The sequence below is a fragment of the Parasteatoda tepidariorum genome, chromosome 9, assembly GCF_043381705.1.
Source record: "Parasteatoda tepidariorum isolate YZ-2023 chromosome 9, CAS_Ptep_4.0, whole genome shotgun sequence".
Classification (NCBI taxonomy): Eukaryota; Metazoa; Arthropoda; class Arachnida; order Araneae; family Theridiidae; genus Parasteatoda; species Parasteatoda tepidariorum.
Genome location: NC_092212.1, coordinates 73,506,927 through 73,523,345, shown reverse-complemented (window position 1 = coordinate 73,523,345; position 16,419 = coordinate 73,506,927). Strand labels below are relative to the sequence as shown.

Sequence of the window (16,419 nt, the reverse complement as noted above, 5' to 3'; positions counted from 1 at the left end):
TATCTAAACTAAACGAATGGTTTTATCGAAACAATAACTAATTATCCAAAACTATAAAAGTTTTAATAATGACACTACAAATATTCAACACAGTTTGCAAAGATAGCTGAAACTGCGTATGATATTTGCATTTGTAACGTTAATGCTCGTCACACGTGACATTTGGACAAGCGCACATATGCATATTACTTATAAACTGAGCTGAGTTCGTGCCACTGCTCGGTGGTACGTAAATACTTGTTTCACCTGAATAAATATACGTTTATTAATTTATGTTTTATAAAGAAACTGATATTGAGTCAATTATAAAAAAAATTCACAAATTTTACATACAAATTTTACATTAGGTACGTGTGATTTGCGTATTGAGAACTGTTTTTTTTCCGACCCTTCCGATTCGGATCGACCCCCATTCGCCCCCCTGTCTCAGATCGACCCCTGCTTTTGTTAAATAGACCCTTGGGGGTCTATATAGACTACTTTGGCGACCTCTGGTGTAATCCATCACTTTTTGTATGTAAAAATTATAAATACAGTAGCCATTGAATTTAAAATTTTATTTTTGTTATAAAAGACCATTTTTTTACTTTTATAATAATATAAAGAACAAAATTAAATAGTCAAATTTTTTCTTCTTCCATTTTTGGTATATTTTTCTGAAATATATGTCACTGTTAAGGGATTAATTGTAGATTAAAATATTTTTCATGAACTAAGATGCAAATAAAAAGAAAAATAATGAGTTTTAAATGGCATGTTACATACAGGAAACTGTTTGACTACGCATTAGTCCTTCAGTTTCATAATTCTTAATGTCTGATATTTTTTTCACCGTCACATTTAATATGTTCTCTATTGATATAACTTACAGGCAATTTAATACATACAGTGGAATGAATTGAGACTATTCCTGTTCGGCTAAGTGTTGTTTAGTTAAAGATTGAAGCCATTTTACTAATTTGAATTGTATTCTTATATCTGTACACGAATCATCAAAAAGTGTTAAAAAATAATTGTTGAATGTTATATTTCTGCCACAGCAATAATTTCGTTCTTATTACAGACTTTACATGGAAAGTATTATTTTTCATTTGTCTTGTTAAAGATTGAAGCCATTTTACTTATTTGAATTGCATTCTGATATGTGCACACGAATCATCAAAAAGTGTTATAAATAATTGTTTAATCTTATATTTCTGAGATTGAAATAATTTCGTTCTTCTTACAGACTTTATATGGAAAGTATTATTCTCTATGTATTGAGAGGAGGTGAGTACATTATTCGAACATTTTCTAAGTACGTTTGAGTTTTTAAAAAACGATAAATGATTTCAAGTGATGTATTATTTAATTTAAGTTCTAAATCAATTAAATTCTAAATTAAATAAATATAATTTTTACAATTCTTAAAAAAAGGGTAGCTAATTATTAAGGTATAAACTTTTGATTTTCGAGTAGTGACTGTTGATCAGTTAGAGGCGATATAGAAGTACAAAAGGGTTAAAATTTTCATTAATTATTTAAGCGATGAAATTAACAATAACAATTGTAATGTAATTACAAAAGGCTTGGTATATAGGAAAATTTTGTTTGTAAAAGAACACGCATCGTTATATCTTCTTCTTCTTTATTTAAATAAACTGGGCGGCGAAGCGGCCCCTATCCCATTCATCATTAAATTATATCCCATTCATCATTCATCATTATACATTGATTTGCCAAACATTGTGGTAGCCATAAAAAAATCAAGCCGTTTGAAATAATAAAACAATGAAAAAACTCAATATGACAAATTGACGTTTTTACATAACATTACAAATATTGATTGTAGACTTAAATTAAAAATAAAGATAAAACATGATTTGATATGTACAATAATTGATTTTTGAAAAATGAAAGACGTAATTGATGAATATAGATAAATCATGCCTTGATACATGATAAAATAACATATTTGGAGAAAATGCAGTAAATATATTTTATCAGAGAAATATTGCTCATTAAATACAATAGAATTTGCGAAAGAATTTAACGTGCATAAGTTGATAAATATATGTGCATAAATTGGCTATATTATCAGAAAATAAAATTTAATGCATTTTAATTTAACTTAAGTAAAAATCTGCTGTGAAAAGTTCAGTGAATTTAACTTGAGAGTCTTGAAAATGAAAATAGAACTCACTGGGATTGAGATGTTTCCCCGATGAGCTTCATTGTATGAGGCTAAAGGTACATTTACACATATATATTTTTTTAAAAAGTTGTGGAACATTTATCTTTAATTGTATTTATAATATCAGATGCATAGCTTAGTTCTGTCAGATATTTACGTTACAAGTTTGAATCTGTATACACATGCTCTTTTATGTCGTATATGCCAAGTCTCTTTAAGCTAAAGCATTACCATTGAATTAAAGGATAAATACCGTACCAATCTTTTTTAGAAAAAAAGCCTTTTCAGATTATTATAAAAGTAGGTGTTCAAGAAAATGGAGAAATTTTTTCGTTAAACCTTGCTTGCTGAAATATTTTAAACAATTACTGTTACATACCTGCCAACTTTTAATCCTTTCAAGGATGATACTCCCCAGTGGTAGTAAAATGAAATGTAAATTATAATTTTAGGCAGAAACATTTGCTGTATTATGAACAAGCTTATGCGGATTACTAGAACAGTATTACATATTAATGTATATGCTTAATTTTTTTAAAAATAGTGGTGAATTTTAAATGCAAGGAATATATAGAAAGCGTACATTTTACTACCACTTTAAATGTAGAAATAAAATTTTACGCCAAATGCGTAAAAGTTGGCAGGTATGCTGTTATTGCATTATGCATTTCAGAAAATGAGCATGACTGTGAAAAAATAATTATTTTAGCACTGAAATACATTTCGAGTTTGCCAAAGAAAGTTAAAATTTAATTAATGTTGAAGTTTCAGATACTGAAAAGAAATTTTTAAAATATCAAAATGAAAATAATTTATGAGAGGATAACTTAGGAATGGAGAACGCGATGGGAAAGTTCTCTTCTGATAATTTCAATTTTTTTTCTAGCTTCGTGGCTTACTCCTGGTTTGCTTGAACTCATTTTTTCTCTGTTTTATAAATTTTAAATATGTTATGGTGGTAGAACAGAGATGCCAACTTGCTCCGGACAGCAAATATATATTTTCAAGTGGTAGTTTATCAATTGTGTTTCTTGGTTTAATAAATATACCTTTCAAAAAGCAAGCGAAAATAGTAAAATATTTGAAAAATTTACTTTGTAGCTATTTACCGTTCTTTTAATTATTTTGGCTTGTCCGGAGCAGTTGGCATCTTTGGTAGAATATGCGATCGAAATTTCTCCAGCCGTATGGAGTCCTTTTTAAGACTGAGGGTCGATTATTAGTGGCGACTTGAAGAGTTACTCATTGATATGAAGTGACCAAATTTCATATCAATGAGTAACGCTTAACCTAGGAACTCGTAAAGGCGACTTGTGCGTAATGCCACAATAATGCCGTTGGTCACTACATTATGATTGCCCAGACCTGGTAGAGGTAATGCATTACTTGTAATTTTGCCAAAATTACTTTATTTTATTGTGTATTATGAAGAGAAAAGTATATTTTTAAGAAAACATTTTTCCTTATGCTGAAAAAATCATTATTAAAATTTGCCTAAAGATTAAATTCCTTTAAATTCAAAACATTTTGTCCCAAAATTGCATGAATTAATTTAAAGACAAAATTAAAAATTGAGATTGTTTTGCTGTTACTAAATATTATTGTTTCTTTTAACTTTGCCACGAATACTTTTTATTGTAATAATATTTTTTTTAAAAATTTTAACTGGAACACTTTCCTTCTTTAAGTTCATACAAAATTTGTTCATTTTATTATATTTTCTATTTTAAAGCTTAAAAAAAAGAAAATTGATTACAAATGATCTTTAATCCGTTATAGATCACAATTATGAGAGTTTTGAAACATTTTTTATCATAAAAAGTTTTAATGATTTGAACGATACACGGATATATCAAAACGAATGTGAGAAAAAAGGTCCAGGTGAAAAAAAAAATACCAACGTAGAGAAAAATTTTTGAAATGAGAAGATGAGATTGAAGCGCCTTTTCGTTGCTTTATTTAAGATCAAATTCCTACTGTTACACTGACTCAATGTGTGATTTTTATGTTTCCTCTCTATGATATTTATTCATTAAAAATTCATTAAAGTTGAATATAAAAAAATATTCATTACAAATCTATTTTTAAGTTAGAGTAATTTAAGAATTAAATTTTATTATTAAAATTATTATTCAACAGCAAAAAATAATATATTTTAAATTAAGAAAAAATATTTTATATGTAGGGAAAAATTTAATTTTTAAATTTAAATTTATTTATTGAAAATTTATTAAAGTTGAATATAAAAAAATATTCATGAAAAATGTATTTTTAAATTAGTAAAATTTAAAAATTAAATTTTATTATTAAAATTATTTTTAAATAACAAAGAAAAACATATACATTAATTTAAAGAAAAACATTTTATATGAACTCCTCTTAATTAACAAAGAAAAAAAAAATGCGTATCGCTCAAAAGTGTCCTTTTTTTTTAACCTCAATTAGCTAATCTAAATATCAACTCCTACAAAAAAATAATTTTAAAAAAATTAACATGCCTTCCAAAAAAAAAAAAAAAAAAAAAAAAAAAAAAAAAAAAAAAAANAGACTCCACCTCAAAAAAAAAAAACAAAAAAGTAAACCCTCCTCCTAAAAAAGAAAGAAAAGAAATACGTCTCACTTTAAGTACCTTTTCCTATATAGTCTCGCCGTTGAGTTACTTTTTTTTAATCGGCACCCTATTTACGATATCTTTTTTCCAGGGACCTTAAGGTATCGGGGAAAAGACTCCCTGGAATTTTTTCCAGGGACTCTTTTCCCAGATATCTTTTTATCAGGACCCTTTTTACTTCTACTTTGAATAGAAAATTCGATTGTTATACTTTTCTCAGAAAATGGAAACCTGATAACTTTTTTTATTTTATTCATCACTATGTTGGCAAGTGCAAATTTAAACAAATCCGTAATATACCAATATTGCTTTTCCGTGAAATATTTGATTTCATTAGGTATTCGTTGGAGAAAAAAAAATTAGCTTCTAAAGCTTTTGAGCTTGAATTCATCTCTTGAACCAATAGAGAGAAAAACTATTATTTCGTAAAAGGTGATGCAAATGAAAAAGTTTCTTAAAAGAAATTATTTAATTTAAAATATTTCATTTGAAAAATTTTTTTAAAAATTGTTATTCCATTGTCAATATTTTGAAAAGTTCCTTAAAAATGTCCCTTATTAACATCAAGGGATATGGATTCTTCTGCGTATAGTTACCTTTTAATTTAGTTTTAAACAGATAGAGAGTTATAAAATTATTTAATTTTTGAATTAAAACTGTATTATTACTTTTTTTATTTCAGACGGAAGCTTAACTTCAGTTGTGTAAGTATATTATTTTCTATTTCCGTTACTTATATTTTTATAATATTTTTTTTCAGTTCAGACATTTTTTTTCACATTATGACTTAAATATATAAATCAACACAAAGTTTTATTCCTTTAATACTTAACGGCCGAATTTATTTAAAAAGTCCCAATTTGGATATCTGATTTTTTTAAGAAGAGCAACACAGTAACACAGTTTTGATAATTAAACTTTTTTGAACTATTTAAAATGTCTGTGTCTAATATATTGTATTAATTATTTAAAAATGTCTGCATAATACACAAGAATGGGTTCCACAACCAGGAAAATAAAAGTGATTGCTAAGTTTTATCAAAGCTACTGAAAAATATTTAAATACTGCATTTCAAATAAGCTTTGCACAAATAGTTTCTTTTCACGATATTCATATACATGCTTCCTTAAAAATGAAATTTTTTGGTACACGTGAGCAACTTAAATTATTTATTTTTTTCTCTTTTTTCTACCTCTTTCAGTTTTCTAGATCGTGACTATCTACATTAGCTCCACTATACGGGACGCTAATTTACAATCCAGCGACCTTTAACGACTAGTTCTCTTTTTTTGGAGATTTTTTTCTCTAAATTGTAATTTGTTGCAATTATAATGCAAGCTTTTATTTCTTTCAAAATTTGTTGTCTGTGGAAAAAAAAGCTAAGAATCAAGGTTTTTTTTATTTAAGAAAATGCCGAACAGGAGAGCTGGCCGTTAAACGCCGCTGGATTGGAAAATCGCACACGTGGCTAAACTTGCTAAAAAGTCATTCATTACAACCCCCAGGTATATCTAAAGCCAAAATAAAATTAATTTAATATCTAAGCCTTATTGGAGAATATATATATATATATATACATATACAAATTTGTAATAGAGCATAGAAAGACATTTTGAACTCAAATCAATATATTTGAAAATATTTATTCATTTTAGTTTGTTTGATAAATATTTTTCAATTTGTTTTATTTTATCAAAAAAATTTTTTATTGTCAGCTTTATTTGTGTATTGAGATGCAGTCCTGGTAGTTCTACCAATGACTGGTGATGGAAGTTAGGAATTATTTCTTGAGATTTGAGAAGTGTTTTTTGTTTCTAAAAGAAAGGAAAGATTCATGATTAGATTAATGAAATCCATTCTTTTTCTTAAGAAATGAAAATTATCGCCTCCAAATCTGCAAACAACATCCATTCTACCAACATAATGCATAACACTGCTATTTTTCATGCATCTAAAAATAAATAAAAACTTCACTAGCACAAAGTCGTCCTCTCTGATGGAATCAGTGATGTCAAGAACTTTCCCATTAATTTTAATTGATCTGATATCGTTGCGGAATTAAAAAAGAAGAAAAACTTTTAAATAAACTGATGCTAACTTTTAAATTAATAAAAAATTGACTTAAAACCAGGTCAGCATTTTACTACGCTTTTTGTAAAATATTTTATAAAGTGGTAGATATTAAAAAAAAAAAAAATCTAAGCTTGCTGAATTTTGCCAACATTTTAAAAGTCTCACCACGTAAGAGTTGGAACAAAGTGGTGTTGCATATGAATTTTTCAATCATTTATATGTAGTGGTGCTGAAAATAAGTTTAAATGAATAAAAAATGATACATTAAAACATAAACTTAGCCACCACTAGAATAAATTTTTACAAAAAGAATAGAAAGTTTGCAGTCCTGCTTAAAGCATGTCCACAACAATTGTTTTACCAAAATTTGTCTACACTAGTCCTAACGAAGACATTTTTGTTTATGCCCTGATGTTGATTAATTGAAATTATACAGTTGTTATTTTAGGTAGATAAAACACAGTATCACTTATAACATATCATCTTTAGTAGAAATTTTGAAAATAAAAAATATTAATAAGAGAATAGTTATTAATAAGCGAATAATTAATTTTGCTTCTTATAAACCTTCTTTTACAAATTTCGAAAATATTTGCAGTGTGATTATGCTACTACACATGGAAGTGTTCACCACTGTTGTCAAGTTACAATATCTTACAGAGGAGATTTGAGAAATACATAAAAGAATTACTCATGATGTCCCCTTTAGTTAAATGTCCACACGAGCCCCCTTCTAATTTCTAAAACTTGTCAATTTGTTTCGAATCATCAGACCATAAATAAATAGTATGGTTACATTATCAGAACATAAATAAATAGTATGGTTACATTATCAGAACATAAATAAATAGTGTGGTTAGAACATAAATAATAGTATGGAAATAAATAGTATGGTTTAATTTTATATTACTGATTAAATAATTTAATTTAGAATGATATTGTACCTCACCACATATGCGAAAAACTTGAGCGCATTTATATAAAACCTATTTATTTAGTGTAGAAGTGTTTAAATGCGAGCCAAATTATGTAAATCAACTCATATTGTTTTTTGGTTACTGACGAGACTTATTAGTTGACAGTTAGGACGTACTTGATAAACTTTCCGTTGCCAATTATTTAAATTGAAAATTTTACTGTGAGTTATTCTTCTATGTTTTACTTCTATGTATTTTATGACGTCAATTTCTTTACTTTTACAGTCATGCAGCCAAATTGATTAGGGATCATTTAAGGCAAAGAAGTAAGTCAAAATTTTTATCATGATTTTTTTTTTTTTGCAATAGTGGGTCAGAATATATTGCTTTTAGTATTAAGAACAAAAACTGAGCAATTTATAAAGTAATATAATTTTTGTTTGTTGATTAATTTAAATGACACTTGTAATTTTTTTTTCATTTCATGAATTATCAGTTTTGTATTATGATATCTAGAAAATTCAACGCTAACAGCAAATTCTTAAGTAGGAATGCTTTTGCCTAGAAATTTATATGCCCTGGCATGTTGCTCCTAAATTTTGGATGCCTCTAAAATTTTGCAATTAATATTTTCTTCTTTTAAAAATTGTGTATAAGAATTGCGCGTAAACAAAAATTTAAATATTTATAAATACAAGATTGATTTTTGAAAAAAATGCGGTTTGGCATATGTTTTAGATCATTAGGTTAGAATTATTTTAGAATGGATATTTATTTAATTCATAGCATTTAAAGGGAAATAAATAAGTACCCTAAAAAGACAATTGATTTTAAAAATCGATTAAAGAAAAACGGGGGGAGGGGAAACCTCATGGGGAGGGTAAAAATCTTTGCCAAACAATATTTAATGCATTAATTTAGCAACTTAATAAGTTATAATTATTAATAATTATTGTTGTAGTTGTAGTTCATTTACGTCGCACTAGAGCTGCACAATGGGCTATTGGCGACGGTCTGGGAAACATCCTTGAGAATGATGCGAAGACATGCCACCACAATTTTGATTCTCTGCAGAGGGGGTGGCACACTTGCTTCGATAGCCCGACGACCTGCACGCGAAGTCGAACACTTTACAGTAGAACAGTTTAACGAGGACCAATACCGCACACCCTCGGTCCCTACGCAGACTAATCCAAGTGGTCACACACCCGCACACTGACCGCAGCCAGTGATGCTTGACTTCGGTGATCTGCTGGGAACCGTGTCTTAACGATCAGTCCACTGCGGGACTATTAATAATTATAACTAATTAAAAATAGACTAACACGTTGAGCACCGCTTCAGCCATCGGTGGCTGACACTGGACTTTCCGTTTAGGCTGCGTCAACCACCGATGGCTGACACTGAAATTACATTTAGGCTGCTTCTGCCACCGCTTACTGACACTGACCTTTCACATAGGCAGCGCGAAAAACAGCTGGCTGACAGCGTATAACATAATATAGAACTATAAAATTTGCTAATTGCAGAAAATGTATTCAAAATTTACTTAATTATTGTGATTCTTAGTTTAATAAATTCAATTTTGTAGATTTTTATCCACCACTATTTTTAAACAATTCGTAGGCTTATATAATTCACCACTTTTGTCAGATATGTCATGATAAACCATCTAAAAAAAAGCAAAATCCGTCTAATATTTGCAAATTTAGTTTGTAGTTTTGTAAAATTAGCGTGGCTCTAAACGTGTTAACTAACAACATATAAATAATAATAGTAAAGAGTAGTCTCTTACTAATAAATAAATTTAATTGATTTCAAAATGGCCGTTTTTCGAGCCATGCAGGGGCGCAAACGGTTATGAAATTTTCAGCAATGGGACGCAAGTCAGCGAAGAAAGAAATTCCTTTTCACTGATGAGAAGCTCTTTATCGTCGAACAAGATGTTGTAGACGACTACAGACATTGGACAAGCGGCAAAACACTTGAGGACGTTAAAATAAATTGTACCAGCGGGACAATCTTGAACATGTTGTACTCCTTTGGGATAGAAAGCATTTCTGTAATGTGAACTGGATGTTTCAACAAGACTCCGTACCAGCTCTCAAGGTTAGAAGACATAAGTGTGATTTTGTTGCATTTTCCGGTCATGATTTCATCTGAAGAATGGCCACCCTACTCACCAGATCTCAATCCAATGGATTACAGAATAAGGTTTATTTTGGAGTCTTGTGCCTGCATTAAACTACACAAAAATTTGGATTAACTAAAGCAAGAGATATTCATCGGGAATGGAATAGATTCTAACAGCAGTGGTTCGAAAACATGCAGCCCACCGCTGAGAATTTCGAAAAGCGTTTGGTTTTCTGCAACGTTGCAAAATAAAATGTATTTATTTATGCAAAGTAAATTTACTTATTAGCAAAAGTACACTCATCTAATTATTAGTCATATGTTGTTCATTTATTTATTTTTAATAATGTTATATAAAAAACTGCTTGCTTGGCTTTTTTTGGTCTTACACTGTATATTTTCATTTTAATTTATAATTGTCATTGACCAGCTTACCCAATTCGGGTATATACTCTTAGATACTTTTAGTAGTACAAAATATACCTTTTTAAACTGATTAGCCTTGTAATTTTAAACCCAATCCAGAACACAAGGAAACTTCTTGATCAAGCATTGGGACAAACTAGCCTTCCTGGAGGACTCTTTTTTATAATACTAACGCACATTTGCGTTACATGTAGAGGAAAAACACGAAAATCCTCCAGGAATAGCATGAGGGTAAAGGAACTCTAAGCCATGATCCGTCTATCACTGAGGATATTTTACGTAAGCACTGTGGTCGGTGTGAGCCTGGAGCAGAATTCGTATCAACCAGCCACCGCTGGGATTCAAACTTGGGCCTATCTCATTGGGAAGCGAGCGCTCTACGAAAATGTGTAATAATGCAAAATACTTTAGGAATGTTTTTGTAATGCTAAGGGGGAAGCTGAATTTAAATTAATTTTAGTGGTCTAGATCAGTGGCCCCCAGCCTTTTTATCGCCGCGTACCGATCAACGTTTGATAATTTTACCACGGCCTGTCGAGGAGAGAGTGAGGGATTTTGATTATTTATGTTATTGATTGTTTTGATTTAATAATTTTAAATTAATTGAATGTAAACATGTCTTCAAAATTAAATACAAATAAATGCGTGGTATTGGTGCTGTTTTATGTGACGTCTGTTAGTTCCTGGTTAACCTCTCGTCCATGGAAAGTCGTTCAAACCCGAGAGAAATACACTACAGCAAAAAAAATGGAAATAATTTAATGTTTCTTAGTCGGCCTGGTACCATCTGATCCACAGACAACTGGTTCAGAGAATTCTCAGCTACCACTTATTGGTTCGATTTTTCTCTGCAACTCNTTCATTTTAATTCACTGGGAAAAATGATAATGGAAGGGATTAAAAGTTGGCAGGTATGAGGTTAACCTCTCGTCCATGGAAAGTCATTCAAACCCGAGAGAAATACACTACAGCAAATGAAATGGAAATAATTTAATGCCTCCTATAACTGACAGTCTCCACACGGTATTTTATAGGTAGTCCGATTAGACCACGATTACCGAACGAGTAATTTAATACAGAATAAAGTTAAAATAAGAAAGTGGTAGGAAATATATGACTAAAATTTATTTTATTTATGAATATTATTGGTTTGCCTTATTCACTTGTCTACCACTACAGATTCAATTCTCAAATATATAAGATAAATTTCTCTCAATTACTTTAAGAACGGGGCCTCCCTGGCCGAGCGGTATCGTCGGTCCAAACGCTCTGTTAAGCGTGGAGGTAGCGGGTTCGAATCCCGCCGTAACCCTGGATGTATTCTTTGTGATGTCTTTCTCTGAATTGTTCTATCTGTACTTTCCACTTGACAATGACTTATAAGCCTATATTGAGCACATAAGTCAGCAAATGTATGTAATTTCAATAATAATACTTTTAGAAACCCGGAAGACGTCCACAGAAACTTCTCTGTGGCCCTACCTTTTTCTAAAGACAATATTCCAGGTGCCCACGGGCATCATCTTCGATGAAGCAGTGTAGTGTCCGCTTCGCGGACAGGTACTGCGTAAATTACTTCAGTTCAAGTTCAAGTTCTTTTAGAAAAGGTTTTGGGTTCCTGTGCACAACTTGCTCACTTTTTAAACAGTCTGCGCCGACTACTTATAAAAGACCGTGTGAAGGCTTCTTGATGTAGGAGGTGATGGCCTGGTACCATCTGATCCACAGCCCGGGGGTTGGAGACAACTGGTTCAGAGAATTCTCAGCTACCACTTATTGGTTCGATTTTTCTCTGCAACTCCGATTATGTTAGTCAATTTAAAATAGTAAAATTTTTTGGGGGCATTTATCTATTCATCATTAATTTAATTCCTTTATTCTCAAAGCTGTAAGAAATGTTTTTTATAGTGGTTGAAATTTTAAATTATTAGTATATACAAAAAAAAAGGGGGAAATATTTTTTGTAATGTTCAGTGGGAAGCTAAATTTTAGCTCTTTTAGAAATTAATTTTTTCCAGGTCATAACCTGATTTCCTAAACCTGATCATATAGTAGTAGTTTGTATTTGTTTGTTATTATTTTGGATTCTAAAAATTCTGATTGAATTCTTTTTATGTAGCAAAAATTATAATTGTTATCTTGTGTTTCTTAAATTCAGAGGAAGATGTGCTTATCAGTTGGTAAATATAATTTTTTTCTGTTATTTTTTTCTATTACTATGTTGTTGTTGTTGTTTCGAATGCCACTTGCACTATCAGCAAGCCTGCTTGGTGAAAGTGGGGCCATCTATGGCGCCGTCCAAAAATACGAGTTCAGTCAGGTTTAGAGGGTGAGACCACTCATACATTCTTTCATTCATCGTAATTTTGACCTGAACAAGAGAACATCCATCTCCGATTCAGTACCCCCAGAGGTGCTTCATGGGAACTTAAAGGACTTCGTGACCCAACAGCTTTAACGTGCGCCAGTCCCCGTTTACTAAATGGGGAGTCTTCAGTGGGAGAGAATCGAACTCATCTCTTGGATATGGCCCCAACGTCCTACGTTAATTACCATTACTCAGACAACTTGCTTAGAAATGTAGATTTATTAATGGGGCTGAGTACAGTAGAGTTTCGCAAATTATATCCCTATATTGCTTCTCAAAACTTAAGTATGAAAAATAATATTTGCAATAATATTCACGAAATTAAAAAGCAAAAACAACTGCTCGTTGAGTAATACAAAAGGAAGACAATATATGCTCTCCAACTGCTAACAGAATTTTCATAGCTTCAGAAAATATTTTTTCAAATAATATCAAAGATTATTAATACTTTAAATAAATAAGAATTAAAATGTAACTTAAGTCACCACTAAATGTAAATTATTCAAACATATATATGTATATAAAAGGACAGTTTAACTAAAGTAGGTGTCTAAAATGTCTTTATTAATTCCTCTAATGATGGAGGGCAAGGCCAATATGAATTATAAATCCGGTGATAAAATTAATTCACACAATACCCGAGCAAATAATGTTTATCAAAAGAGTAATTCAAAAATTATATAAAGCATGAGAATGTGTACATTTCAAACAATTTTTATTTTTTAGATGCATTCTTATTAGTTTTTGTTAATTATAATCTATGGATAATTATATTAATATTATATATATTAATGCTATGTTATTAATGCTATGCTGCAAAATTATCTTTATTAATACTATATATTTTCATTTCAGTGAAAGAATCCGTCGTTCCATTGCAAAAAAATGTAAGTACTCATTTAGTTTTATTTTAATTGCTTAACCCTTCTCTAGAGATTCTTTTTACTGTTAAAAAAACGAACCCAACTACTAAGAGTTTAATAATACAAAAACCATTTTTTGCGCAATTACCATAAAATGAGTTGACCAGCCTCTTCAAAGAATTAATAGCAAAATTTCTAATAGAACATTCGAAAATTCCCCTCTTTGCCTTTTTAAAAACATTATTTCTGTTAGAGAATCTCTGCGAGGGATCTCTGTTCAAAGAATATTAATTTGGAAAGGTAAAGTAGGTAGTTTTCGAATATTATTTTAGAAATTTTACAGGATTTTAGTCTCTTAAGGCATCACCTCCTACATCAGAAAGCCTCCACACGGTTTTTTTTATAAATAGTCTGCGCAGACTATTTAAAAAGTGAACCTGAGGTGCGCATGAAACAAAATTCTATTTTAAAAGTAACCGAGAGAAAGTTAGCGTGTATATTTGAGAATTGGATCTTTGGTAGACAAGTTAATAAGACAAACCAATTATATTCATAAATTAATATATTTTTTAGACGTATATTTGCTATTACTATCTTATTTTTACTAGATATTCTATTAAATGGTTCTTTCGTAAACTATTTAACCTTCATAGTGGTCTGATCGGACTACCTAAAAGAAACCGTGTGGAGGCTTTCAGTTATAGGAGGCGTTGCTTAATGACGATGGTCAGCTTACCATAAAATAAAGAAATTGATGTTGTTGTTCATTTACGTCCCACTATAGCTGCACAATGGACTATTGGTGACGGTCTGGGAAACATCCCTGAGAATGATCCGAAGACATGCCATCTCAATTTTGATCCTCTGCAGAGGGGGTGGCACCCCCGCTTCGGTAGCCCGACGACCTGCACGCGAAGTCGAGCACTTTACGGTAGCACAGTTTAACGAGGACCAATACCGCACACCCTCGGTTCCTACGCCGCAGACTGATCCAAGTGGTCACCCAACCGCACACTGACCGCAGCCAGTGATGCAGACTGCCTGCTGAACTCTTTCACAGTGTAAATCTAATTAATTATACTTGGAACTATACACTAAAGCATAACTTTAGTATCACTAAGCATCACTCAAATTGACATCATTATTTTCAAGTTGAATTTTTAAAGAATTTTATTTTTTCCACCATTTCACTTCTTTTGTGCATGCTGCGTCTTTGAGATGTGAGTGTGAAAAACTCTGGGAATTAATATTTAGATAATTCTTAAAGTTTTTACAACAATTTCTTATTTTTCAGGTCATCCAGATGTAGTTGAAATGTGGTAAGCATGTTTAAAATTTTTCTTTACTTAGTTACCAAAAATTCAACGACTTTCTGTAATTGATTACAGAGAAAAATGGAATTTTTCAATCGTTTTTCAATAGCATATAATTTATTTATTCATTTTTTTTTAAATAAAAGGTAACGTGGTTGTTTTCTTTCAGGATATATTTCGAATCAATTATTACAGCCAAAACTGATATAGGTTAGTATATTAAGCACAATTATTTGAGAACTTCTATTATATATTAAGTACAATAAATTTTTTTCTTCTTTTCCCCTCTACATTTCCAAATAATTTATTTATTTGTTTTTTTTTTAAAGAATAATTTAAAGGGTTGCCAAGACCTGGAAAAATTAAATAATGGTAGCTAAGTTTCCTCAAGGCAACGGAAATTTTTTTAATTAACCTTCATGTAAATATTACAAATACATATTCAGGATCTTTTTTCACATGAATACATACCCTCCAACTGCTACGGAATTTCCGTAGTTTCAGAAATCTTCTTTTCAGACGGTAGCAAAATTAATGTCTTAATATTTAAAAAAAAAATTAATTTTAGCATAACTTGTCCACTATTACTTATAAAAGTGCATGCCATATAGCTAGATTCTTAAGTTCTGATAAAAGTTTTATGAGAGACCCATTTGCTTCAAAAATTTCTACTTTGGTTCGCCACCACTACAAAGAATTATTTTCAAAATCCTCATAAGTTGGAGGGTATGTGAATATATATTTCCTTACACTTGAATGTTATATTATTAAATATGAAATGCTTAAAACACCTATATTTTTCTCAATATTGCTCCACTTTTCACAATTTTCCACATCATGGCAATATGTAATCAATATTACAATATATAACAATATATTACTATATATACTAACCAATATATACTATATATACAAATCAACAATCACTGGCTAGCATACCGTTCTACATTTTTCTGCTATAATAACTCTGAACAATGCAATGTTTATTTTTGCATGTTTTAAAATTTTTCATACGTATTAAAAAATACGAAATGTTTTAGAATATTTTTATCACGAACTTTATATATCTTTTTTATCATGAACTTAACACATCTTTTTTATTTAGGAAATTATAATTATGTTGAAGAACTAAATGCTTGGTGAGTATTTTTCATTGCAAATATGCTAGTAAATATGTATATATTAATGTGTTTAATTCAATATATCAAAAAATCTTACTTTTTATTTTACTTATCGCACTTTGATGGCAGGGACATCATAACTCCAATCTTAAAACACATAAACTTTTACGTACACATCAACGTTTTTTAATTATGTTTTGTCATAATAATGGTACTTATATCGATTGTTTTTAATTATTTTTCCAAATAAAAAACTATGTATTGAAATTAATAAAACATGTAGTCATCTTTTTTCTTTTTTTAAAATCATGACTCATTATTAATCAGCTTGTAAATTCACAATAAGGTCTGTATAATATGCTGTTCTAAAAAGTCACAATGCCGTATATATATATATATATTTAATTATACTTGGAACTA

At 30.1% G+C, this 16,419-nt stretch overlaps 1 protein-coding gene across 3 annotated transcripts in view; it reads left to right on the top strand.

Moving 5' to 3' along the window:
• Positions 1 to 831: 831 nt before the first annotated feature.
• LOC107451436 (uncharacterized) overlaps positions 832 to 16,419 on the top strand; it is a 24,911-nt gene continuing 9,323 nt past the window's right edge. Inside the window, exons 1-9 of one of the 3 annotated variants that reach the window (XM_071185366.1) lie at positions 838 to 1,073; positions 1,229 to 1,269; positions 5,467 to 5,488; positions 8,061 to 8,101; positions 12,454 to 12,514; positions 13,558 to 13,589; positions 14,860 to 14,884; positions 15,048 to 15,088; positions 15,984 to 16,017. In XM_071185366.1, the coding sequence (XP_071041467.1) occupies positions 1,236 to 1,269; positions 5,467 to 5,488; positions 8,061 to 8,101; positions 12,454 to 12,514; positions 13,558 to 13,589; positions 14,860 to 14,884; positions 15,048 to 15,088; positions 15,984 to 16,017 (290 nt within the window). In that variant the 5' untranslated portion in view covers positions 838 to 1,073; positions 1,229 to 1,235. Of the gene's footprint in view, positions 1,270 to 5,466; positions 5,489 to 8,060; positions 8,102 to 12,453; positions 12,515 to 13,557; positions 13,590 to 14,859; positions 14,885 to 15,047; positions 15,089 to 15,983; positions 16,018 to 16,419 lie in introns of all 3 variants that reach the window. The other 2 variants (XM_071185367.1, XM_043043828.2) reach the window with 2 other exon arrangements.